This window comes from Lepidochelys kempii, chromosome 10, assembly GCF_965140265.1.
Source record: "Lepidochelys kempii isolate rLepKem1 chromosome 10, rLepKem1.hap2, whole genome shotgun sequence".
Lineage (NCBI taxonomy): Eukaryota > Metazoa > Chordata > Testudines > Cheloniidae > Lepidochelys > Lepidochelys kempii.
Window position 1 is genome coordinate 49781442 of NC_133265.1, and position 25930 is coordinate 49807371.

The 25930-nt window shown below is 42.6% G+C and overlaps 1 protein-coding gene across 5 annotated transcripts in view; it reads right to left on the reverse strand.

The window, feature by feature from the left end:
• Nucleotides 1-25930, reverse strand: part of PSTPIP1 (proline-serine-threonine phosphatase interacting protein 1) — a 99581-nt gene that overhangs the window by 42327 nt on the left and 31324 nt on the right. For all 5 annotated transcript variants that reach the window (XR_012153955.1, XM_073303504.1, XM_073303502.1 and 2 more), the window contains exons 3-4: nucleotides 23300-23374; nucleotides 1751-1785 (exon numbers count right to left, since the gene is read on the reverse strand). Coding sequence is in view for 4 of the 5 variants with exons in the window: in XM_073303504.1 (XP_073159605.1) it covers nucleotides 1751-1785; nucleotides 23300-23374 (110 nt within the window). In the remaining variant the exon portion in view is untranslated. The remainder of the gene's footprint in view (nucleotides 1-1750; nucleotides 1786-23299; nucleotides 23375-25930) is intronic.

Below are 25930 nucleotides of genomic sequence, written 5' to 3' on the forward strand. Positions count from 1 at the left end.
GTATTACTTACATGCACCTGGCAGTCTCAGAAACTTAAGGAGGGCTTTTTTTATTCAGATCATTGTATTATCTCATTAATTAAAGGAGGATAGGACTCATCCCAATCCCCTTGATGTCTGCAACATACATGTGGCCAGAACTGCTGCTGTTTGTGACATGCCAAGATTATGCATGGCAGGAGAATGTAAATAGAAATACTTTTATCTGGCCCCCTTTCACATCTTCATATTCCCACCATGCACCTCCAAACTTTCCCCTTTCTTTTTAAGGGCTCTCTCTCTTCCCCCTCCATGCCTACGTTTAGACCTCCTTATTGACCCCAGGTTTCTTATCCACATTGTGATCACCTTCCCGCCCATCACGCTTCTTGACATCAATCTCTCTTGCCAGCCACTTCCCAATTACAGTCAGGCTTGTCCCAGCACTACCATCCAATGAGGGAGGCTGAAAATGGGTAGGGTTCAGTAAAGATAGAAAATATCTTACTCTTGAGTCTAAATTTAAAATGTCTGGCCAACATTTTCAAAAGTACTTAGTGATTTTGGGGTGCCCAACTTTGAGATGCCTTGAAAAGGGCCTGTTTTTCAGAAAGTGCTGAGCAACCATCTCTCTGAAAAGCAGGCCCCTTCAAACCAGGAATGATCTTAAATCTCTAGCCACATTTGAAAATCTTGACCTCTTTATCTAAACTGTAGGCAGTGTGTGCAACTGCACCGCCCCATTGTATACTAGGTAACTATGCTATTACATCCTAGGAGTGTAAACATTTTAGCATTTAGCCCTTGGTGCACAAGAGAATGCATATCCCGCTGTCTTGATGAGCCTGGGGCTTAGATGAGGGTTAGTCATCTGTGACTCAAACCAGATAAGACTGAGCAAGTATTGGGGAAGAAGCCCAAAAAGTTGGCAAAAATTCCATTATTACCCCTAACTAGGGAAGCGTGGCCACTGTCTGTAGCACAGATGGACAATCTGGGTGTGTTAGACTCTGGGGCGTCTCTGAGTGTCCAGGTTGTGACCATGGCGAAGAGTAATTTCTGCCGACTGTGCTGGTGAGATGGGTGTGCTTTTGCTTACTGTCATTCATCTGGGGGGATTTGAAGCACTTTACAACTGTAGGGGTATATGACAGCCCCCATTTTACAGATGAGTGAACTGAGGCATAGAAAACTAAACATCCTGACTGCCGGAGATGCTGCCTTAAATAATTTGGCCACGGTCACACACAAAATTAGTCTGCTAGGCGTCACTCATTGGCCAGCTGGTCCTTTTTGATTTTGTTTCAGCCATGTGTGGTCAACTCATTGGTGCGGGGTTGGGATCCTGTTACCAAAAAGAGGAGGAAATCCCTTTCCTTATTAAGGGGTTGGGCTGGGAGGGGAAGCATAGTTCCCAGTGCAGAGACCTGAGGATCTAAACTGGAGACAGTTTTAAGGCTCTTTGGTTTCTTAGGAACTCAGGAGGAAGGAGGGTTAGCAAAGGCACTGCGATGGCAGCTTGGCTGTTCCTCTGCTAGTGGATTATAGTGGGTACAGTGAATGCTATTGGGGAAAGGGAATTTGGATTAAATGTGGAGCTATTGAGGAGGAATGTGACCCCTGTGGATTAGAGTTGTAAAGAGTGTAAATAATGGACAGTAAAACACTTGGAATAGAAAATCTGTCTTCTTCAGTGATGGGTTGGCCCCAGGACAAATCAGCCATCAATGAAAGGATTCCAACAGGGATGGGAAGAAGGATACAAACTTACGTTGCTTTAGGACCTCGAATGCTGCCTTCAGAGTGCTGAGAAAACAAACACATACTTATTGGTATAGTGTCCTAATGACAGACTGTGAATCTAAAAAAAAAAAAAGTCCACTACCGGACTTTTACCCTCAAAGAAACACAAAAATAAATAAAACCTTTAATAGCCCAATCCAAAAATAATTGACCATGCAAATGGGAGAGAGATTACATTTATAGGTTTCATTAGGCCATGCAATCAAATGCTTCATGAAGCAGGGAATTAAAGACTTCCAAACTCCTGGTGCACTGGACTCTTTAACCCCTCGGTATTAGTTATTACATGTGTTAATATAAACTTGTCTGTACCAATGTCTTGGTGAGAACATGAATACAGGGAAATACAAATGACCAATATAACTGATGTTTGGAATAGTAGTCGAAAAGGGGAGATCTCTGAGGACAGAGATAGGCAAGACCTCTGTAGTCAGAGATCAGTGCTGTACCAGTATATCTTGTTTTTTCCTCCTTAATAATCCTCATAGCAGGAGCAATGCATTGGCTGTGTAACATTACCTCCCTCCTGCACTTCTGTAGCACCCCCTTGTGGTACTGTCTCCAAATTCTTTAAAGACACCAAATTAAGACCAATGGTTTTCAGAGCCATACACTCTAGGGGTCTGAAACGATGGACCACAGTGGCTATTCACAGTTACACAGTGCAGTATGAATAAGCTCTGCCACCAGACGGAGCCCTCAGCACCAGGCCATGAAATACAGGTGAGACTAGCAAGACAAAACGTTACACTGGTCAGTATGAGAAGTCAGATGGAGCTGGATCAAAGTAAAAGATGGGGTCTTATAATGGTGTTTCACAGGGGGCTGGTAAAGGGCAGTAGTATATTGTCTGTTGTTGTGCTGGGTTGAGTAAATGATAATCAGTCAGGCAGATGAATAGGGAACAAGCTGCAAACGTTTTAATGAAGCAGCAGAAAGAACAGCAAAGAGGTAGAGGAGTAATTCAGAGAGAGATGCCAAAAACCCCACTTTCCCATTCTGTTGCAGCATTGCTGCTCCAATTGCACCCAGTTCTGAAGAGCCTGGGCATCAGTGGTTTTACTGGGGGCTGTACTGTGAATTGAGAAGGTAATCTTTCCGGGACACCGACTGTGCGACCTCCCAAAGGTCTGTCCAGGGGCTTGATAAAGAGAGAGCCTGATATGGCTCATGAGAGGGGAAGGAATATTCAGCCAAGCCCGTGAGTGGCACTTCTGAAATACTCAATGGCTAAAGGCATAAAGTTTGGCCACGCATGGAGTGGGGAGGGATGTGTGTCCCTGCCAACCCCTGGGGGACAGAGATCTGTGAGGAAATTATGTGCATCCTGGGCCACCCAAGGAGGCCAGAGACACACATACTGGAGCGCACATTCTCTGTGGTACTTTGGGTGAGGTGCAGCCTCCTGATGGCAGCCTGGCTTCCAAAGGAGCGGGCCTGCAGGCACCTGGCTCAAAACCCACACTTTGTACCCTGTCTGGTGCAGCCTCCTACCCTCTCCAATACTGATGCTTCCTGGGGGAATTCCAGGTGCTATTCCTTTGGCTGCGACTTGGAGCTGTGTTTAAAAACATTCTAGGCATGGCCTTCCCATCAGTTTTAACGACAAAGCAAATCCCTGGCTTCTGCCTTGCTGTACTCCGGTTTCATATTAAAAACAGCACCACCACCACATGCAATCTTGGCAGAGCTGGTGCTGAACTAGCCAAGTGGTCGCCCTTATTCTTCCATGTCAGCATCTCCAGTGTCTTTAGCATTGACCTCTTTGAACACGTAATCCAGCCCTGGAGCAGAGGAGTTGCCATTTTCAGTCCTTGGGTGGACTGTACTTGTTAACACCATTTGAAGGCAGCTATCGCCACCAGGGCAACAATTAGGTTTACTTCATCACATATACCTTCATTCTGCTCTTGGATGCATGCATGCAGCTCTCATTGACTTCAGTAGAGCACAGATCCAAGGGCAGAAACTTGGCCTGCTATTGGAGAATTTCCCTTAGTACAATCTGCCTGTGCTACTGGACCTGATGCTGTCATCTTTAAAGATGTGCTGCCTCCCCATTCTTCGTGGCACATGCTTAGCCAGAAGGGCAAGAAGTATGGTCTATATACCTTATGCCCTTCCAGATGGGCCTGTTTAGGGTTTAAATTGGACATAAAGCAGCAAAGAGAAATAGGACCCTTTTTCAGGTCTTGAAGCACCTTGTGGACTCTTAGGGGAGAAATATAAAGGGAAGTGGACACCATCATGCAGGCCCCAAAGAACATCACGAAAACCTGGAGTCTTGATTCAAAATTTGCTAGCACAGCTACCTGTAAAATGTGTGACCAAAAAGCCTTTCAGCCATAAATGATCAATATACGTCTTATTTTCAGACTGTTTCAGCTTTTTGTGTATAAACCAACAAAATAGTTTCCCTGAAATGAGTTATGAATAACTGATGGCGCTAAACAAAAAGATTATTTAAAGGCTTGAGTTGGTGCTCTTAAAATCCTCTGCTGTAAAAGCGGGCTCCAAGCCGGCCTGTAAAAGCCTGTGAATCTCCTTGGATCACTAGGATATAGCATAAAAGATTGAATGTCTTTTAAGATATGCGTCTTTGTTGTTTTGAAGGTGCCCTTGCATTTCATTTTATCCCTGTATTCCCAAACATGTATAACTTGGCTGGTGTAAACTTTTGATGCAAACTTAAACTTGGAGCATAAGGTCTCAGAAATGAAGGAGTCTTTTTAACCAAATTTGAAATCAAATAAGCCACCCACTGTACTAAATTTATTATCCATTTTTGTTCTAGATGACATGATAGGGATTTTTTAAAAAAGTAAATATAACTTACAATACATATTGGCCCTTGCTTTTGTATATATCTTACAGTGAGGGTGGGGCACTTTATTAGATACCTCATCAGAGTAACATACAAATATTGAAATAAAAAACAAACCCAGGACATTTACTGTTTGCACAGCATGTTGATCTATCATTTCCAGAGTTTTTTTCCTCCAGCCTGAGATGTCAGTTTCTGCCAGATGTAGTTAAATTGCCATATTGGATACTGAAGAAAGATACATTCTCAATACAAGGGGAAAAGGAGTTTACTCTCTTTAGTTTTGAAGTGGTCTATGCTATCAGAGTGGTTTACGAAAGGAAGCCAGATGTTGTGATTTACTTTCTTCTACGGTCCCTTTGAGTGGAGGAGGGTTAGTCTGTCTTCCAGTAGGCTGTAATAATGCCCCTGGCTACAAGCAGGTGGGAGTAATTGAATCTAACCTTTTTTGTGGGGTTTGGGGGAATAGACATGCACATAAACATTGTAAACAGATAGGAGGGAGAATAGGCAGGTCAAATTTTAGGCCTAAGAACCTTCAAATATCTCTTTAATCACTTGAGTGCTGCACAATATACCAGGTACAGCCCCATGTATCAGCTATGTATCACCTTCCGAAGCTCTGACATGGATGGAACATCTCATTCCAGTACATCGGGGTATAGCTGTGTGGGTGAAGGAAAGTATCCCATTTGGTAGAGATGTATGTGTGAGATGCTTGTAATTTAATTTTGCTAGTACGCTTGAATGAATGGTGACTAAATAAAGCATCTCATTTCAGAGTCCCTCTCTATGTGGGTGTGATTTCCTATTGAGATTTGTAATGTTTTTGTTCTGATGTCTGTGGGTGTGGGGATGCCTCAGTTTTAGGCCATTTGAACAAAATTCATTGTCCCCACACTCACGTTTTTAAGGAGGGGAGGAGGAAGTACCACTATTTCAAGTCGGGAGGGTTGTTAAACTAAGTTACAGGCAAAGTATCAGCCTTCACCTTGAACCTCCCCACAGCAAGCCTGCTTGCTAGCATCCGTGTGAAATGTCTATAGAAATGTATTGTGTGTAATTAAAGTCTTGCACTTCGTAAAGCATGGATTTAAAGACCGAGTTTTCATATGAAACTTTGGCAGAGAAATGAAGGACCTGTACTTGGGGTTAGAGTCAAGGGAGCTCTGGCAGATTGATCAATAACCAAGCACCAACTTCAGGTGATTTTTGCCATCTAGTGGCTGAAACCTTTTCCTGTTAACCAGGCTACAGACATGTACTAGAGATTTCATTCCTTGCAGTATTTTTAAGAAAAGGAGTACTTGTGGCACCTTAGAGACTAACCAATTTCTTTGAGCAATGTCATGCACATTGTAGGGAGAGTGGTCACTTTGGATAAGCTATTACCAGCAGGAGAGTGAGTTTGTGTGTGTGGTTTTTGGAGGGGGGTGAGGGAGTGAGAGAACCTGGATTTGTGCAGGAAATGGCCCACCTTGATTATCATACACATTGTGAAGAGAGTGGTCACTTTGGATGGGCTATTACCAGTAGGAGAGTGAGTTTGTGGGGGGGCGGGGGGGGCGGAGGGTGAGAAAACCTGGATTTGTGCTGGAAATGGCCCAACTTGATGATCACTTTAGATATGCTATTACCAGCAGGACAGTGGGGTGGGAGGAGGTATTGTTTCATGGTCTCTGTGTGTGTATATAATGTCTTCTGCAGTTTCCACGGTATGCATCCGATGAAGTGAGCTGTAGCTCACGAAAGCTCATGCTCAAAGAAATTGGTTAGTCTCTAAGGTGCCACAAGTACTCCTTTTCTTTTTGCGAAGACAGACTAACACGGCTGTTACTCTGAAACCAGTATTTTTAAGACTTTTAAAAAATTCAGCACACGGTTGAAAGAAGTAAGTGTTTCCTGAAATATTTTGAAATGAGCATTAAAAAAGGAGCATTGCTTTTCCTGGGTACTTGCTCAGGAAGCAATCACCATATGCGTTTCTTTCCTAAATGAGCTTATACCTTGTGTGGAAATATGAAGATGCGGGATATGGACTTTCACTATAATTTATAATAATACCTGGCTCTTATATAGTGCTTGTCATCAAAGCGCTTTACAAAGAAATGAAGTGACCTGCCCACGGTCACACAGCAGATCAGTGGCTGAACCAGGAATAGAACCTAGGTCTCCTGAGTCCCACTCCAGTATTTTATACACTAAACAACACTGCTTCCCCTTGTAGCTTTCTTGACTGTATAGACATTGCAGGGATTGATCACTTGAAAACTGACCCTGGTTTTCTTCCATCAGGGCCTGTTCTCTTTGCTGTCCCCCCTTTCAAGGGTGGCCCTTGTTTGGTGACTAATTTCCCATGGACCACATGGAACTGCTGAGAAGAATTGGATCAGATTATAAATCTGTTTTCAAGCACTGATCATGCAAAGTATCCATCGATCAGAAGCAGGATTTTGTACTGGGATGTGGGATGGCGATCCTTAAAACTAAGCTCTGTCCCTTATTTGTCATATAGATGTCCTTTGTTTCCTTGAAGGTCAGGTGGCTGCTCTGCAGCCCTTCTACTCTCGTCCTTTTGCCTTATCTGCTGTTAAGCAGGGAGAGAGAGAGAATGCTTTATAGACCTAGCCTGCACTAGCAAAAGTGCAGCTGCACCAGCGCTAGCAGCAATGTGCTTTCGAGGGGACTCAGGATGCTTTCACCACTGTGTCATGAAAGCCTGGCTTCATGATAGAGTGGGTAAAATCGCCTGCATCCTGTCAGTGCTGGTGTTTGCACCCTTGTTAGTACCAGTGCACGCTGCTGTGAAACAGCTACAAAACCTTCTAGTGTATACTAGACGCACTTCCTGTCGCTAGCAACCCATCTCTCTGCTTAGCTTCTCCCAAAGCTGCAACCTCTCACTCTTTCTGCTCCACATTCTTTTCTCTATATCCACTAACAGTTTTTGTCTGTGTTGTGTTTTACCCCTGCCTGCCCACTGAAGTGTGTTCAGCTGCATGTGAATCAACTGTGGCTCAAAGCCCCAGTTCCCTTCCTCACTTGTTAAAGGAACAGAATATCTCAAGAAATGCTGGATTCAGACGTGGTTTCAACTGAAAAGTGTAATGTTTGCTGCGTCAGTTTGAGTTTTTCTGAATGTCTTGTCCCCTCCCTGAAGCTCAGAATAGTCTAACTCAGTAATTTATGAAGTCCCTTTACTACTGATGTACAGGAAGATACGAGTGACTCTTCTGACAGGAAAACCACAGCTTATTTTTTCCTTCGCTTAGCAAATAGGCGTGGAAAATACCACCATCTCAATCTTATTTCTTATAAATAACAGTAACACAATGCACCATGTTCTCTTTATAAAAAGTGTGACCTTTTTAAAATGGAGAGTGAGAGACTGTGGCCTCTACTATGCACTCTTCAGCCCTAAGGAGAACACTCCCCACTGGCTGTGTGTACTCTCTGCCCCGGGGTGAAAGTAACTTCACAGATTTACCAGTACACAGAGCAGCCGGGGTCCTGGGCAAGGTCGGGGGGGGGCAGCTCTGGGCCGAAGGGGCAGGTCTGGGGCCAGACTCCCCAAGCCAGCCCTTCAGCGCTGCCCAGCCCGCGGCACCTGGGGTCCAGTGGCAATTTAAAGGGCCCGGGACTCTGGCCGCTGCTGAGAGCCCTGGGCCCTTTTAATCGCCGAGACCCAGGGCAGCTGCCCCTTTTGCCCCCTCACCCCCCAACAGCAGCCCTGCCGGTACAGTCGGCTGTGTACCAGCAGCCACCTTTCTTACCAGTATGCCGTACTGGACCATAGCGGCTTACTTTTACCTCTGTGTCCCAGGTGAATTAGTCCCACCTACATATCTGGAGACCAGTTAAACATCAATCCCCTCTCTTCCTTCCATGGCCATGGTTAACATCTGGCTTGGTTCTAAACTACCAGTATTTGGACTAAACTAGGTTTTAATTCATAGATTCCAAGGCCAGAAGCTGTAACCTCCCGTATAACACAGGCCATAGAACTTCCCCAAAATAATTCAAAGAGCAGATCTTTTAGAAAACATGCAGTCTTTATTTTAAAATTGCCAGTGATGGAGAATCCACCATGATCCTTGGTAAATTGTTCCAGTGGTTAATTACCCTCCCTGTTAAAAATCTATGCAGTATTTCCAGTCTGAATTTGTCAAGCATCCGGCCAATAGATCATTTTGTTCTTTTCTCTGCTAGACTGAAGACCTATTTTTAAATATTTTTTCCCCATGTAGGTACTTATAAACTGTGATCAAATCACGCCTTAGCCTTCTCTTTGTTAAGCTCAGTAGAACGAGTTCTTTGAGGCTATCACTATAAAGCACGTTTTCTAACCTTTTAATCATTCTCTTGGCTCTTCTCTAAACCCTCTCCAGTTTACCAACATCCTTCTTGAATTGTGGATGCCAGAACTGGACACAGTATTCCAGCAGCAGTTGCACCAATATCAAATTAAGAGGTAAAATAACCTCTCCACTCCCATTTAAGATTTCCCTGTTTTATCCCTCCAAGGACTGCATTATCTTTTTGGTCACAGCATCACACTGGGAGCTTGCATTCAGCTGATTATCCACCACAACCCCAAAATCTTTTTCAGAGTCACTCTCACCAGAATAGAGTCCCTCATCATGTAAGTGTGGTCTACAATCTTTGTTCCTAGGGGTATAAATTTAGCCATATTAAAATATATCACTTGCTTGGGCCCAGCTTACTGAGCAATCCAGATTGCTCTGTGTCAGTGACCTGTCCTTGTCCTTATTTACCAGTCCCCAATTTTTGTGTCATCTGCAACGTTTATCCAGCAGATTCTCATGGCTGTGTTGTAGCAGAAGTGGTGAGTAGAATGGACTTTCACTTTGAATGGTTCCTAACAAGTTGTCTTCCCTCAACAAAAGTCAGTAATGGGACAATTTAGGTTTCTTGAACCCCTCAAAATTGCATCTTCCAATCTCATTTATGGTCGGCCTCATGCTCTACTTCCGTCAACATCAGCTGTATAAGTCTCCTGTAAAAATGTAGCTTCTTCTGCATGTTGGATGTGACCCCACCATTGTAGTCATCTTGGTCTCAACTGCTGCAAGACTATCTAAGTATCTCATCATTTGTCATTAAATCAAACCAATGGATGTTAAGAATATTCTGTAACTTTTGACATTGAAAACTATTTAGTTCCCTCTCCAACCATGTTTCTGCTCCATATAATAGAGTTTTCATCTCTACTGCACTGAACATTCATATATTAGTTGTCACACAAACATCCCACCCAATGCTTAATTTGTGCCAGGGCTGAGCCCTGGCATCTCTTGGCTTGGCAGTTCATAGCCTTTCACCTCCAGGCTTGCCGCATCAATTATGAAAGTAAAAAAAACTGCTTGAGCCCCAGCACCTAAATGCTTTGAGCCCTGGCACCTCTTTCATTACAAATTAAGCACTGATCCCACCACCCAAACAGAGGCCTGTGAAGATGCTGCAATGCCACTGACGCAAAACCAATCCGATGTGCGACTTTTTTGGGTAAGGAAGTCCTGCTGTCAAATAACTATCCAGATAGATAATGACATTGAATGGGTGAATAGTTTTGCAAGTTATATGCAGCATTGGCAGGTTATTGGTTTCTGTTTTATAGGAGGCATGCATAACTTGGTTTTATCACCACTGAACTTAAGTCCCATAGATTCTGCAGTTTTTCGCAACTCTTCCAACATTAGCTGTTGTTGGTCAATAGTCCCTCCAAGTAAAGCATCATCATCTGCATACTCGAGATCCTCTAAAGATGAATCTTTAAATTTCATGCCTCCTACTTTGGCCTGAGTCAGCTTTGTAATCAGATAGTTGATCTTTATCAGTGATGATTTTAAGTTTTCTTCCAGGTAACTGATGAAAATGTTAAATAGTAACATTTAACAGCAGCTGACAAGAATGACCCTCATTTGTGTGACTTCATTGAAACTCCAAGAACCGATCCTTGCTGGACCCAGCTGGAAACACACCTGTTCAGTGATGATTCCCTGTTTACAGTTACATTTTGAGACCTATCAGTTAGCCAATTTTTTAATCCATTTAATATGTGCCATGTTAATTTGATATTGGTCTACTCTTTTAATCAGAATACCATGAGATACCAAGTCAAATCCCTTACAGAAGTCTATAAGTTTATTATTATATCACTTCAACACTATTATCTTTAATCAAACTTGTAATCTCATAAAAAATCATTAGTTTGACAGGATCTATTTTCCATAAATCCATTTTGACTGGTATTAATTGTATTACTCAACTTTAATTCTTTATTAATCGAGTTCAATATCAGCAGTACATTATCTTGCCTGCAATCAATGTCAGATTGACAGACCTATAATTATCCAGGACATGCCATTTACCCTTTTTTAAATACTGCTACAAAATTAGCTTTTTTCCAATGTTCTGGAACTTCCCTAGTGTTCCTAGACTTGTTGAAAATCAATGTTAGCCATCCAGAAAGTTCCTCAGATAATTCCTTTAAAAAGTCTTGGATATAAACTACCTGGGCCTGCTGACTTAAAAATGTCTGACTTCAGTATCTGCTGTTTAACATCCTCACGAGATACTAGTGAAATGGAAGGAGTGATAGCCTCATCGTATGGTATGACTACAACATTCATTTTTTCTTCAATAAATATTTCTGTTTTGTATTTAACATTTCTGCCTCTTCTGAATTATTATTGATAATTCTACCATTTCCATCTAGTAATGAACCAATACCATTGTTAAGATTCTTTCTGTTTCTAATACACTTTAAAAACTCCTCCTAAATGTCTCTAACTCCGCTGGCAATAGATATCGCCTTGAGTCCCTTTGCTTCCCTTATCAATTTTTTACAATTCCTAGCTTCTGATTTATATTCATTACTATCACCTTCCCCTTTCTTCCATTTTTATTTATTTATTTATTATAACTGCCTTCACTTCCCCTCTAAAGCAGGTCAGTTTTTAAACCAATACAGCCTTCTTCCTTGATTGTGGGATTGTGGCTTTTGGGGCCTCTAGTAAAGTGTTCTTAAACAATTCCCAACTATCATTTACATTTTTCTGGTTAAACTCTTCCCCTGCAGCTGAAGTGTTTTCAGGATTGTGAAACTGGCCCTCTTAAAGCCCCAAGTACATATGTTACTGGTCTGGACTTTATTCTGTTTGCACTTTACAAATGTGATCAAGTCATGATCAACTGTACCAAAACTACCATTTTTAGTTCTGTGATCAATTCCTCCTTATCTGTCAAAAGAAGGTCAAATATAGAATTTTCTTAAGAAACTATCATCTATAATATTTAGAAATTCCAAGGATGTTTTAATACTGGCAGCATTTGACTTCCAACATATGTCATTCAAACTGAAGTCCCCCTTGATCATGCAGCTTTTGTTCCTACCCATTATAAATAGGTGCACAAGGAAGTGGTCATCCTGTTCCCTAGTGTAGTTTGGTGGTCTGTAGCAGACAACAACTAATACCCCATCTTGTGCTTTATTTATTAGGACATTGATCCATATTTGGTCAAGGTAATTTCTTTGTGAGTTGCCAGTGACTCGGAAACAGGTAATGCCATTTTTGACATAGTGCCACTCCCCCCCCCCTTTTTCCGACATGATCCTTCCTAAATAGGTTATAACCGTTGATTTTAACATTCCAGTCATGTAACTCATCCCACCAGGTTTCAGTAACACCAGGTAAATCAAATTTGTGCTCATAAATAAGCAAATCCAATTCCTTTTGTTTGTTACCCAGGATCTTGCAATTGGCTTACATAGACAATTAAAGAATTTTTTCGCTTCATATCCTTCAGTTCCTTGGCTTAATTTTGTTCTCAACAGTCATGGTATTCTTTTGCAAAGTCTAATGCTGTAGCATGGTTTGGGAAATGAGTTAAAAGGCTGTTTGTTTTGTCCTATGTATTATGAATCTGGAGCTATGTCTACACTGCAAAAAGAGGTGTGTTTTTACCTAGTAATAGTTATCTTGAGGTCAGGTCTACACTTTTTCTGGTATAATAATGTCAGGGGTGTGATTATTTGTATGCAATTTTTATATCCGCAAAAGCCTTAACATACAGCCAAATATACCAGCAAAACCCTCTTTTGATGCTACACCTCAGGAAACTGGTATAAGCACAGTTCTGCCAGTATAAGCTGTGTTTATACTAAGAGGGTTTCCCAGTGTAGCTATTACTAGCAAACCTTTTCTAGTGTACACTAGATCCTACTGGGGACAAGGCACAGAAAACTTTTATTTCCGTGCAGCTAGTTGAGGTCAACCCTATATCCCGCACCTGGGATTGACCAAGCTACGCCAGGTTAAAAACTATGTTGGGGGAATGCAACTAGGCCCCCAATAGGGGAGCTTAGTCAGGACCAAATCTGATGTCAGGTTAGAACAGGGGTAGGCAACCTATGGCATGCGTGCCAAAGGCGACACGTGAGCTGATTTTCAGTGGCACTCAAACTGCCCGGGTCCTGGCCACCGGTCCTGGGGGCTCTGCATTTTAATTTCATTTTAAATGAAGCTTCTTAAACATTTTAAAAACCTTATTTTACTTTACATACCACAATAGTTTAGTTCTATATTACAGACTTATAGCGAGAGACCTTCTAAAAACGTTAAAATGTATTACCGGCACACGAAACCTTAAATTAGAGTGAATCAATGAAGACTCGGCACAACACGTCTGAAAGGTTGCCGACCCCTGGGTTAGAACATACAATTAAAAAATGTGGAGACCAAATTTGCTAGTTCCTTTAGGTGTATTATGATCCATCATAAATTTAGCAAAGACTTTGCTTCTGATGCCATGATGCTTAGTTGTATGCGAACTATAAGAAAATACAAACACCCTCAGAATCACTTATAACATTTGTATCATAAAGTTGAAAACAAAATAAAGCAAGTAACATAATGGCTTTAAACATATAACTAAGGTTTTTAACTCATTTTTATTTAGGTAGGTGGTAAATCCATTCATCAAACCCATAATGAGAGCCATGAAAATATAGGTTAGTTGAAAGTCCACAACTTTTCAACAGGTAACTGTGACTGAAAAAGTACACTTCATTCCTTAGTCTCTCCAACAAGACCCATATTCCTACACCAGCCTAACAAAATCTAAACTACAAAGGGACCTACGCAGTATAACCACTTCTGCCCTCTATCGTCTGACAGCTTCTCACTGCCTCATTTCATGTCAATTCTAATCTAGTTATAGATCCTATAATGGGATCCATGTGCATGGTCCCTTACTCTTTCATAGAGTCTTGCTGACTTCAAAGTACCATGTGCAGACACTTTCAAAGATCAGGGCCTTAGAGTGGAGAACAAGAGCTCTGCTGTAAAGTGACCATGCAGGAAAGCAACTTTTCAAATCATTTGAGCAGCAAATCAAAGAGCAACTTGTTGATGTGCACAATACAGAAAAATTCAACATGACCTGTACTGTTCTATATGTATGTTCTTATACTGTGCTTATCAACGAAGTATTTGAGCTCCTTCCTTTATTCACCATGTATAAATATAGCACATCTTTCAAAGTCTGTTATGAATTTTGCTTTGTATTTGAGAGACTCGAGTATATGCTCAGTGCAGGACTCTCAGTATTTTAAGCACTGCAGAGAAATGCATGGCAGATGTGGGTTTGCAGAAGAGGATGGCAGAATGGGACGGGGGGAGGAAAAAAGAGGGGAGATAAGGAAAGGAGAAGCAGAGGCAGGCAAAGAATAAAAATAAAATAAGCTAACCTGCTAGAAAAGGCAGGGCTTAACCCGCTTCTGCTGCTTCTTTATTACAGGACAACTCCCCACTTTAGCTGGAGTTGTGAATGCTCAGCACATCTGAAAATCAGGCTCTCCAACTCATTTGCTGAGTGTAACTCTGTGGTCCTGAGGAGCCGGGGAATACTCCTGAGTTCAAGCATGGATCCACTTTGCAGCACAAAAGGACTGTTTCCCTTAAACCTCAAAGGGCACATGTTTGGCTGTGAATCAGCCATAACGTGCCAAGGCACCATCACTGTGCACGTCACCCAACCAGGACAAGGGCAATCTAGCCTGGTGGTCGTGGTGAGCGTCAGGAATCAAGGACTAGGGTCAGAAGCTGGAGCCGAGGGTCAAGCAGTAGGTCAGGAGCTAGATACCAGAGTCAAGTCTATCAAGCTGGAGTCAGTAATCAGAGCCAAGGGTCAAACCAGAGGTCAGGAACTGGAGCAAGCGGAGTAGCAGGCAAGGAGGATTCAAGGCAGAGGAAGGACAGAAGCAAGGCTGGATGCAAGCATCTAGGACCAGGTAACACAGGAGCAGGCACAGTGGTGGGCATGAGCATTGAGCAGCCAGCAAGCTGCTGCTGATTTACAAGCCGGCCTGCTGGCCCTTCTAGCCAATCAGGTAGCCTGCAGCAGGCCAGCTGTAGTGATGAGGCTGCCTGGAGACTAGCTCTACTGCACGCCCTGAGTCCTAACAGCAAACCACCATTCAGCACTTGCAAACTCAGTGTAGCTTGTTATTCAGTTGAAAAGCCTTGCTGTTTTTAAAAACCTTTGGGGACATCCTTTCCCACTTGTGTGAAACGTACGGATGTTTTTCATATCTTTGCCACTTTTGCCCAAATATGACAATCTGGTCTCTCAGGCTTCAGAGCGATGTTCAAGTCCAAAGCCTGGAGAAAGTTAAAAGTCCTAAACCTGTCCTCTCTCCTCCCCAATCTAACATTCATGCAGATGAGACTTTGACTACAATTTTAGGTTGCAGCCATGCAAATATCTCAAGCTTTATTTTAATTAAAAGCTCTGAAAACCTTGATCATACTTGCACTGATATACCCTACTCCTCCCTTTGAAGTTCTTGTCTGGTGGCCTCTTTTTCCAGTTCTTTCACTAGGGCCTCCCAAACCCCTGCATCCCAAATGCACCAATGATGGGAAGTCCCAAAGTACACTAGAGGATAAAGGTGATTAAAATATAAGGGGAGGCCAGCCAGTCTCTCCACTCCTTCCCTGTCATAAGACCCAAGGTGGACAGTTGGGATTCTAGGGTGAACATGCTTGGAGAAAAGCCCATTGTAAGGGAGATGGGCTCAGTCTTCTGTTTCCTTTAATGTGTTGTAACAAATTAGCCAGTGCCCTGGCTAAAGCCCCCACCCAACCAATGAGTTAAATTTGGACTACAAGGCTAGAGAGGGATACACTCACTCCACCCCAAATCGGAAGTAGCTTCCACAGCTGCAGAGCTCCAAGAACAAGCAGCTACAGTGCCTAAATTTGCCTAGATCAGGCTATCTGTATAAAATAACTTTGTGCAGCTGAACATTAGCCAACAGTTTGAGAGGCTACTTATTATTTTTAAGAAGGAAACTGGACTGTTTGCTTGCTATTACCATGGTAACCAGCAGCAACTTCTCTTATACTAGGAAATGGAATTGCCACAGCAGAGCCCCCTCAGATCTCTGACTGCGAGAGGCTTCACAATTAGTGTAGGCCAGACATGGCCATCTTCAGTACCAGTTCACAAAGAGTGATTGGCACTTCCTGGAGCGCATTCCCACATAGGCCAAGTCTCAACTGTGCTTTCTGAACTAGTGTTGAAAATGTTTTTGTTTGTCCTTCATTGACATAAATACTGAAGTCAGTACCAGAACAGGATAATCTACTGATAAAAGCCACTGTTCAGGGTGCTACTGCCAATGGGATAAAGATGGAGACACCATGTTTTCATCTTCTTGTTGCTTAACCGGTTTTGTTACTAAAATCCTGTTTAGCTCGCTGAGTGCCTGTAGTCAGATCTCATTCAACATTGATGCTTTATTATATGGTTGCCCCCCTGCCAATCAGTAGCAGATGTTTGGGAGCGGGGGAGGAGGAGGGGAGAGAGGCTTACAGATCAGTTTCCCAATGGAGGAGAAATCAGTGATGTGGAGTCTGGGGAAATTCTAAATATGGCTTGTCTTATTGAGACATATACACCAGCCCTGGGACAGAAGTGGTCACAAACTGTATGCAGGTTCTCTCTTCTTCCAGGGATCATTTTAACGCCAATGCCAAGGTCCCAGGGAGTAACTGCCACAAGAATTAATTCTAATCAGATACCAATGCAGTGAGTACTCTTTGCTGCTGGCACAGCTGCTTCTACCTAGAATCTTGTGTTACCAAAACTAACAATGCACAGCATGTCTTCTTAAGACAGAACATCTGCTCTCACGCTAAGACACAAAACGTGGAAGACTGTATAACAGCACCACTTGGCGATAACTGCCCTAATAACGTATTTGGGTACACACAAAGCAGTGGGAAAAGCTGCAGGGTTGTGGTTGTATTTGAATAGATGGCTACACCTTCTCTTGGAGTCATGGAGCAGCAAGTGGCTGGTACACAAGTAGAAATAATTGGAGAGGGAAGCCAGACAGAGATTAGGGATGCAGGTTGCTAGGCCACTGGAAGAAAAGGACAATAATCTAGTTGAATAATAGCAGGGAGTGTTTAAAAAAGGGAATGATCTACAAGCAAATTCTTCTCTTCTGTTGATAACAGATCTACATTATTATGATTTATGTTCTTTCAGAGGTTTTGTACCTTTGTACAATTTTTATCATTTTGTTTAATTATTTCTACTACTGAAAATATAATAGCTTTAAAAAGTTGGTAAAATTGATCTGACAATTGTCACTATAATTCTTAACACGTGCACAGTGCTTTTAATCTTCAAAGGGCTTTCCCATCTCCACTGCACCCCTCTGAGCAGCAGGGAGGGGTCAGTGGGCCAGCAGGCCAAGTACTGATTTAAAGTTGTGGGGACCACAGAGAAAATGGCAGGTTTGCTAGGGAGGGGTGAGGTACTGTTATATTCCCGGCTTCGATTGCCACCCCCTTGGGGGCAGAGGTAAGGTTGTGCAGGGAGCATCAGCGTGACTCTGTGTTCCCAGCTTTTCAAACTGTTCTGTTCTGGAAGGGTAGGTGGAGCACAGAGCGCTGCTGAGTACCTGCAACTTTAACTCCATGTTAATGATGGTTTTCGTGGGTAAATTAGATTAGAACTTGTGTGGGAAAGGGTTAGAACTTGGCATTTCCTGACTCCTATTGCCTGTGTTCAGACTGCATTCTTCTCCGGATTCATTTATAAATAATATTTTTGAACTAAAATGACATTTAAAAAGCTAATACTTTTTTTAAAAATCATCATACTTTCTGGCCTTGGTTATGGTAACTTTTCTGTTGTACAAATGGTGCCATTGAGTTATTAGTAATAACTCAACTAAGTTTCAGAGTAGCAGCCATGTTAGTCTGTATTCGCAAAAAGAAAAGGAGGACTTGTGGCACCTTAGAGACTAACCAATTTATTTGAGCATGAGCTTTCGTGAGCTACAGCTCCGATGAAGTGAGCTGTAGCTCATGAAAGCTCATGCTCAAATAAATTGGTTAGTCTCTAAGGTGCCACAAGTACTCCTTTTCTTTCAACTAAGTTTATGTCAAAATTCCTCTTCCTACCATTTCCCCAAACATGGCTGCTTTCCTCATTGTACAGCCTTAGAATCCCCACTCAAGCCTTCTCACTGGCCAAGTAATTTGTTTGTGGTGAACCTGAAACAGCTATGATATTGAGTATCTAAGAAACCATTAGTTGTTACTTGTGATGCAGACTCCTGAACGAATACTGCTGCTAAACTCAGGCAAAAATGATTGAATGGGGTATTAGAAGGCAAGAACGTCTCCATTATCACTGGAGGCCAGGCCTTCGTTGTGTTGGATCCAATTTAGGAGAGGGGAACCTTTTAATTTTACCAGGGAATTATCACAGCAGACTGTCCTAGGCATGTGATGCACAGGCAGGCTGGTTTGGATAAAATACGAGTAACTTCATCCAAAACTTTACTGGAGGCTTGAAAGAGTTTGGTTACCCCTTAAGAGCTAGCCTTGAGTCTCTTCCTTTGGGGCTGAGTCTCTTCCTTTGGGGCCCAGTCTCTGCATGAATCTTTGGTTCTAAGGATCCATCTCTTGGCTGCTTGGTCCTCCCTCAAGCCTGAACTGGACAGCCAGCCATTTGACCAGTGAGTTGCCAGCCCTCCGCTCTCCCCTCTCCATGGCACACAACAGTTAGCTGCAGGCTGTACACCTAACAACCCAAGGTAGCTGTTGTAGAGAAGAGGCAGCTAGCTCATAAAGGTGAATCCTGGTGGCTGCTCCCTCTTGCCGGTGTTCACTGGTGCTGCTTAGTCTCCTGGCCTTACTCCTTTCCCGTCCCAGCTGGGCTGAGGTGAAGACCTGATCAGGCTTTCCTGTACTGCAGCTAGTTTATTCTTGCAGCTCTTCTTTAGTTCCCAGGCCACTTCTCCAGGTAGAGTGGACGTTAGAGAAGATCCCAGTCTCTAAGCTCCCTTGGGGGCAAGAAATGTGAAGTGCCCAGTGGCAACAATTGACTGTGAAGTTGGGCAGAACTGGTAGAATCGTAGAATCATCGATTTTAAGGTCAGAAGGGACCATTATGATCATCTAGTCTGACCTCCTGCACAATGCAGGCCACAGAATCTTACCCACCAACTCCTGTAACAACCCCCTAACTTATGTCTGAGCTATTGAAGTCCTCAAATTGTGGTTTAAAGACTTCAAGGTTCAGAGAATCCTCCAGCAAGTGACCCGTGCCCCACACTGCAGAGGAAGGCGAAAAACCCCAATGGCCTCTGCCAATCTGCCCTGGAGGAAAATTCCTTCCCAACCCCAAATATGGCAATGAGCTAAACCCTGACCATGTGGGCAAGACTCACCAACCAGACACCCAGGAAAGAATTCTCTGTAATAACTCAGATCCCACCCCATCTAACATCCCATCGCAGGTCACTGGGCATATCCAGTGATGAGCTGCCAGAAGCTGAAGAACCAGTTCCTTCAGTCGCTCCGAGCCTTCGGCGGCACTTCGGTGGCATGTCCTCCAGTCGCTCCGGGTCAGACCCACCGCCGAAGTGCCACCGAAGGCCTAGAGCGAGTGAGTAAAAATTCACAGGAGAGCCTCCCAAGCCGACAGCTCAGGTGGGACGGACAGGACAGTCTGGTGGGCCGCATGTGGCCCGTGGGCCGGAGTTTGCACACCCCTTTAACAACCAGTTCTAAACCGGCTTCAAAATTTAACAACCGGTTCACATGAACCAGTGCAAACCAGCTCCAGCTCACCACTGGGCATATCTACCACTAACAGCTGAAGATCAATTAATTGCCAACATTAGGCTATCCCATCCTATCATCTCCTCCATAAACTTATCAAGCTTAGTCTTGAAGCCAGATATGTCTTTTGTCCCCACTGCTTCCCTTGGAAGGCCGTTCCAGAACTTCACTCCTCTGATGGTTAGAAACCTTTGTCTAATTTCAAGTCTAAACTTCCTGATGGCCAGTTTATATCCATTTGTTCTTGTGTCCACATTGGTACTGAGCTTAAATAATTCCTCTCCCTCCATGGTATTTATCCCTCTGATATATTTATAGATAGCAATCATATCTCCTCTCAGCCTTCTTTTGGTTAGGCTAAACAAGCCAAGCTCTTTGAGTCTCCTTTCATAAGATAGGTTTTCCATTCTTCTGATCATCCTAGTTCACACTGGCATGGGCATTTGGGGGTCTATTAGGCTGTTTGCTGCATGTCACAGTTCTGCTTCTGTGATTTGGCAGATGCAATTGTGTCTGGGAGGAAGGTTCCCTTGGCTGCTTTTCTGTCTGCAGTGTAGGTCTGCCAGTGGTTCTTTGTCAGTAGGCCAACTGTTCTTGGACTGGGGCTGTGTAGGTTTTATGCCCCTTTTGCCTTCCTGCTTCATTTCATGTAAGTTCTTCAGAGAATCACTGTGACTTGTGGGAGCCATGGGGGTATTTTTCAACTAGTTCATCAGTCACTTCAGTCAGCAGTTGTTGGTAATGTTCCATCAGATTTAACATCTTGGCCTTGCCATTGTTTGTCTGGGGCGTTCTGGATGTTCTCTGGGATTGGGTATTTATGGGGTTAAATTTTCCTCCCTTGTACCAACCTAAAAAACTAGGAGTAATGGGATGAAATTAAGAGAGGGAACTCTTAGGCTGAGTATCTGGAAAAGCTTCCTGACATTGATCTCTACTGGAATATGAAATAATCTCCCAAGAGAAGTGATGGAAAGCCCCTTCCCTAGAGACATTTAAAACTGGACTGGATAAAAGACTAGGGCACAATCTTGTTCTGGCAGGAAGATAGACTGAGTGACCTGTGATGGGTTTTTGGTTTTTTTTTGTTTTTTTTTTTCCATCTCTAGCTTTTATGATTCTATATATGGCATGACACAGGAAGTTCACTGAAGTGCTCTGCAAGAAAAACTGAAGCTGTTTTTCCTGCTAATTGTTGAATATGAGTCACAAATTCAAATGCTTAGCAAAATCCTTAGGTTACATTTCAGATTTACTGTTGCCCAGATGCAGCTTCAAAAGCTGCATTTGAACACGCCGAGACATTTTATTCCTGGTTCAGTCTAAATTTTGGAATACTATTGGGCGTGACCGGATGACACTATTTCAAATAGATTTAAAAGTTTTGTTTCATTTAATGGCTAGGCAATTAGAATGTGGAATGTGAGGTTAGTTGTGGTGCAGTTCTTTTAGAAACTTTTTGACTATCACTAGTATGTTTGTTTGCTCTCTGAGTCTCTCTGACTCTGTCTCAGCTTCTTAGGTGCAGAATTGCTGTCTCCAGCATATATCCAGGCAAGCAAACAAAAACATGACATGGTGTCAAAATATAGGCTATAAAAACTGTATATTATATTTTCATTAGTCATGCCATTATGTGCCATGCTTAGATCTCAGTTTTGTCTGGTTTATACCCCAATATCCTGAACAAGAGTCCCTTCTCAGTCAATCTGTGTAGCTCTTTAAACAATCAGAGAGGATACTGAGTGATGAAAGGTACTTTCTCTCCTTCTCAACACCAATATACCACTACATTGAGACATCTGGGACAATATGCATCATAGAGAAGAGGATCACTACCACTAGGCTGGCCATGGTTTTATAGAAACATTCCTCTTTAAACGAGCTTTTCAACACATTGTGCCAGTGTATTCACCTCTTTGTCCATGACAAAGTAGTATAAATACCAGTGTAAAGTAGAGATGGGCCTGAACCCAAGCCCTGGATATGAACATCCCCAAACTTTAGGGAAATTCAGATTCATATCCCAGTGCTGAAGCCTGGGCCCTATCTTTAGATCAAATTTCCATAGGTTATCTACTGAAGTTGTAGAACAGCAGCCAAAGCCCTCCATTTCTCTATGCACGATCTCTGCTGGCCCTACTTTGCCAGGAAGGAAATTTTGAAGAAATTTTCTTGTAAGTCCTGCACTTTTAAAAGGCATACAGATTTACTGGAGACGAAACAGTCCATCATTAATCCACTCTCTCAATTCTGAAACCACTAGTCTTTTTTTTTTCTTTTTTTCATTTTCACTCTATGAAATGAACCATCAGAATGTTTAAAACCATCTTCAACGGAAATTGCAAGAAACTGATTTTCCCAGCCAAAAGAATTCTTCCATATTCCTTTTAACTTACTGGATTTTCTTACAGACCCACAGCAAAGGAAAGGGAGAGCATGTGAAGAAAAATAATGCCAGACATGTCCCTTAGTATGAGCCTCAAATCTTTCCGCAGCTTTTTACTGGGCTCATCTAAGAGTTCAAATTAATGGCCAGAGTCAAATTCAGCATTTCCCCATAGGCCCTTTAATCTGGGATATGTCACAGCATATGAGGGCCAGTGAAACAGGTGATTGATTGGTACTTGCATGCTGTGATGGTGCCCAGGAAATAATCCATGGGTTTGAGGTCAGATTTTCCATTAAAAACTAACAGAAATTCATATGCACATTGAGGGAAGTGAGTGATAAATTGACCAAACCAGTAGGATGCAATTAAGAAATCAGATCTGGGCTGGAGGGGGTGAGTGACCCTGGGGATCTTTAATGCAGGTTTGTATAGATTGGAGTCCACTCTTTCAGCCCTAACTACTGTGACCCCAAATCTTCATCCTCTTCCACCTTAATACGCCATTACTACTACTTATTACTTATGGCTGTAATGACAGGATGTCTCATTACTGCCGCGTCAATCAGTAATAGCATCAGTCTTGCAGCACTGTTTAGGAAGTAGAATTCCCTGCCGACGCATACCTCTCCTCCTTCCCCGCATCTTATACATACTGCCAGCAAACAGTAGAGGGCATGGAGAAGCACCATGTGTTGTTTTAGCATGCTGCAGTACATTAATTAATAGATCTGAAGCGTGAAAGCCTTTCAAGTGGCTCTAGAACTTGGCCTATATTTCTAATATAAGCTTTACCAAGATTTCTAGATCTGCCCAAGTCCCAATCTCTCTTCCCTTTCATTCCTTCACAGACCAGTTGCAGAGGTCAGTAATACTGAAAAAAAACTTGTTCAGGAAACTCCCAGTAACAACTGCCATTTTATTACCAAGCTGCCAAGAGGGGCCAAATGGAGAAAGAATGTTTCATGAGATGAACTGAGCTTTACTAGATAATAAGGCTTCCCAATCCAACTGAAACGTTCGCTTAGTTCAGTGTGAAATGCACGTTCCTGACCCTTTCTACAGTGAAGCCATGTATCTGATATATCGAACAGGAGGCACTTTAATGCAACGAACTTGAAAAAGACTTACTTGATTTCGGTTTGTCCCCCTGCTTTTCGGGCAATTTGAACCAGCTCTTTCCCATATCTCTCTTCTGCTTGTGCCCTGTTAACAAAATTCCTTAGTTATTTTCTTGATTGATTCTTGATTGATTGAAACATTGATTCTATTAACAACTCCTGTAAGTCCCCTCCATCTTATCAGTAGTCTTGGTCAACCTATGCATAGATCCAGCACTCACCCCAGCCCCCAAAACCATGAGGTTTAAAAAAAATGCATTTTGCCCTCTGATTTTAGGACCTTTAAAGGTTCAAATTCTGTGCAACTTTCATTAAAAAAACATGCATCTGAAGAAGTGGGTTTTTTACCCATGAAAACTTATGCCCAAATAATTCTTTAGTCCTTAAGGTGCCACCGGACTCGTCATTTTTTAAAAAAAAACACTTAGAAACCCAAGTTGCTTTTGGAAATGGGACTGAGGCTCCTAAGTCAATTGGGCACTTTTGAAAGTTATCTCCTTTATCCAAAAGGAATTCCCAGACAAGTGTATGGCTATTTGGCCTAACAGGCCCCATTAATCTTAGCCTCATTTCCCTGATTTGTCACTCTGTCCTTTGTTGTTTATCTGGCACAAGTAGTACACCAGGTGTTCTCCATATGGATTCAGACAAGTCCCTGCCACAATAAGATTATTTGATTGATTCTGTCTTTAAAGACACCTAGTTGCCTTTCAAATACTTCTCTGTACATACTTGCTGTGATAGGCCTTATTTTACAACCTGCTGCACTCGATTTCAGATTTTGAAAACATTATTCTGCTGACATTTCACATCTTTACCAATGCCTTCTATGGTCTGCCCGTTTATTGCTGCAGTCCACCCCAAAGGTGAATGCCCTTTCAAAGTGGTGGTTGATGGGCACACGCAGCTGCGTATGTGCAAGTGGTTTTGGATCCTCTGGGACAAAAGGGAACTAAATATCAAGTATGGTCCCAGCAGCACTTCACTACCTTTGTTTAACAGGGTAGATTTGCAAGAGATGCCTTCAAAGTGAAACTGACTAGACTACTTTAATTGGATAAAGTGAGAGGAAATGCAGAGTAAAGAGTGAAAAGTAAATTCATTTTTTATTTCTCTTTTAAAAATAAGAGATGGTGTCATTGCCCTAGATAAGGACTTCGGCTCCAATCCTCACCTGCGTTTGGGCCTTTTGCTCCACTGGAGCAGCAGCATAAAGCAGCCCCACAGCCAATGTATCCAGCCCTGGGATGATCACCCAAGTGTAGGCGAATCCTCAGGTAGCATAAAACTTGCATAGGGGCTCTATGCCAGAGGCCCCTCCTTGCATCTGGGGGAGGGGCATGGCTAGGGAAAAGGGTTGTAGCCAGGGCTCCCCAGTAATTCTCCACCTGCTGCAATGGCCCCTCGGGGCTAGACCTGCACAGGATCAGGGGAGTGTACAGCCATCTTTCTGCACATGCACCCTGGATGCACTGTGTGTTTTATGGCCCCAAATGAGGACTGGAGCCACTTTATTATTTTTTAAGATATTAATTTTAACCTGGCCGTCTCTCTTTTTTAAATAGAGAAAATATCTAAGTTTTCATTTGTAATTGCTGCCTTAATTCCACATACAGGAAATTGGCTCAAGCAAATGTGTATATTACACACACTCCTTGTGTTTTAAACTTTTGCAAAGCAAAAACCACAGCACAGTGCATTGCAAAACTACGAGTGCTTATGCAACTACTAGAGGCCCTTGGCAGTAATGCCATGTCAGTGTTCAAAAGAGGGTGATGCCTGGACTACCAAAAGCATTTTAAGTGAGAACTGGAGTTGCTAAGGAAGTATTGAAAACAGACATCTAAGAGCTTTGAGCCTTTACTGTTTGAAGTGGGATCTTATCATACATTAGCTTATTGTGTCCCCTTGTATATGTGCAGCTCAGAGAGCAGATATTTTTTTTACATGGTGACAAGAGTCTTATTCTCTTCTCTCTAATAATGTTCTTAGAAGCCAGTTGGCTTATGATTTGTATGCAATACATGTCTGTTCTGAAGAAGGGGACTGTGTTTGAATAATAATAGTTGTACAGCAAGGAGCAGACAATTAGACAGTTTATAGTTCTCCTCCCTGCACATAGGAAAAGAGTGATTCATCTTTGTTCTGTTAAAACATTCTGATTCTTCTGTGATTATAGGCAAGAAAAACTAGATAATCATCCATGAACAAAAACTGCATGGTAAATTGGGGGGTTTGTGATAGGGCTCTTTGTTTGTTTTGAATTGGAGATGGGGAATCTTTTAAACTCAGGTGGTGCTATGGTGACCAAAGAGTTTTGCCAGCTCTCATGATACTGCTGTTTTTCCGAAAGCCCCAGGTCCTGCAGTTGGGTGATTTGCATGAGACTCTCAGCTTACGTTTTTTTAATGAAAGTTGCACAGAATGTGAACCTTTAAAGGTCCTAAAATCAGAGGGCAAAATGCATTTTTTTTAAACCTCATGGTTTTGCGGGCCGGGGTGAAGGAATGACTTATGACTTTTGAATTCCCATGTTTGACAGTGCTGGATCTATGCATAGGTTGACCAAGACTACTGATAAGATGGAGGGGACTTACAGGAGTTGTTAATAGAATCAATGTTTGGGCCCCATAAAGGAGAA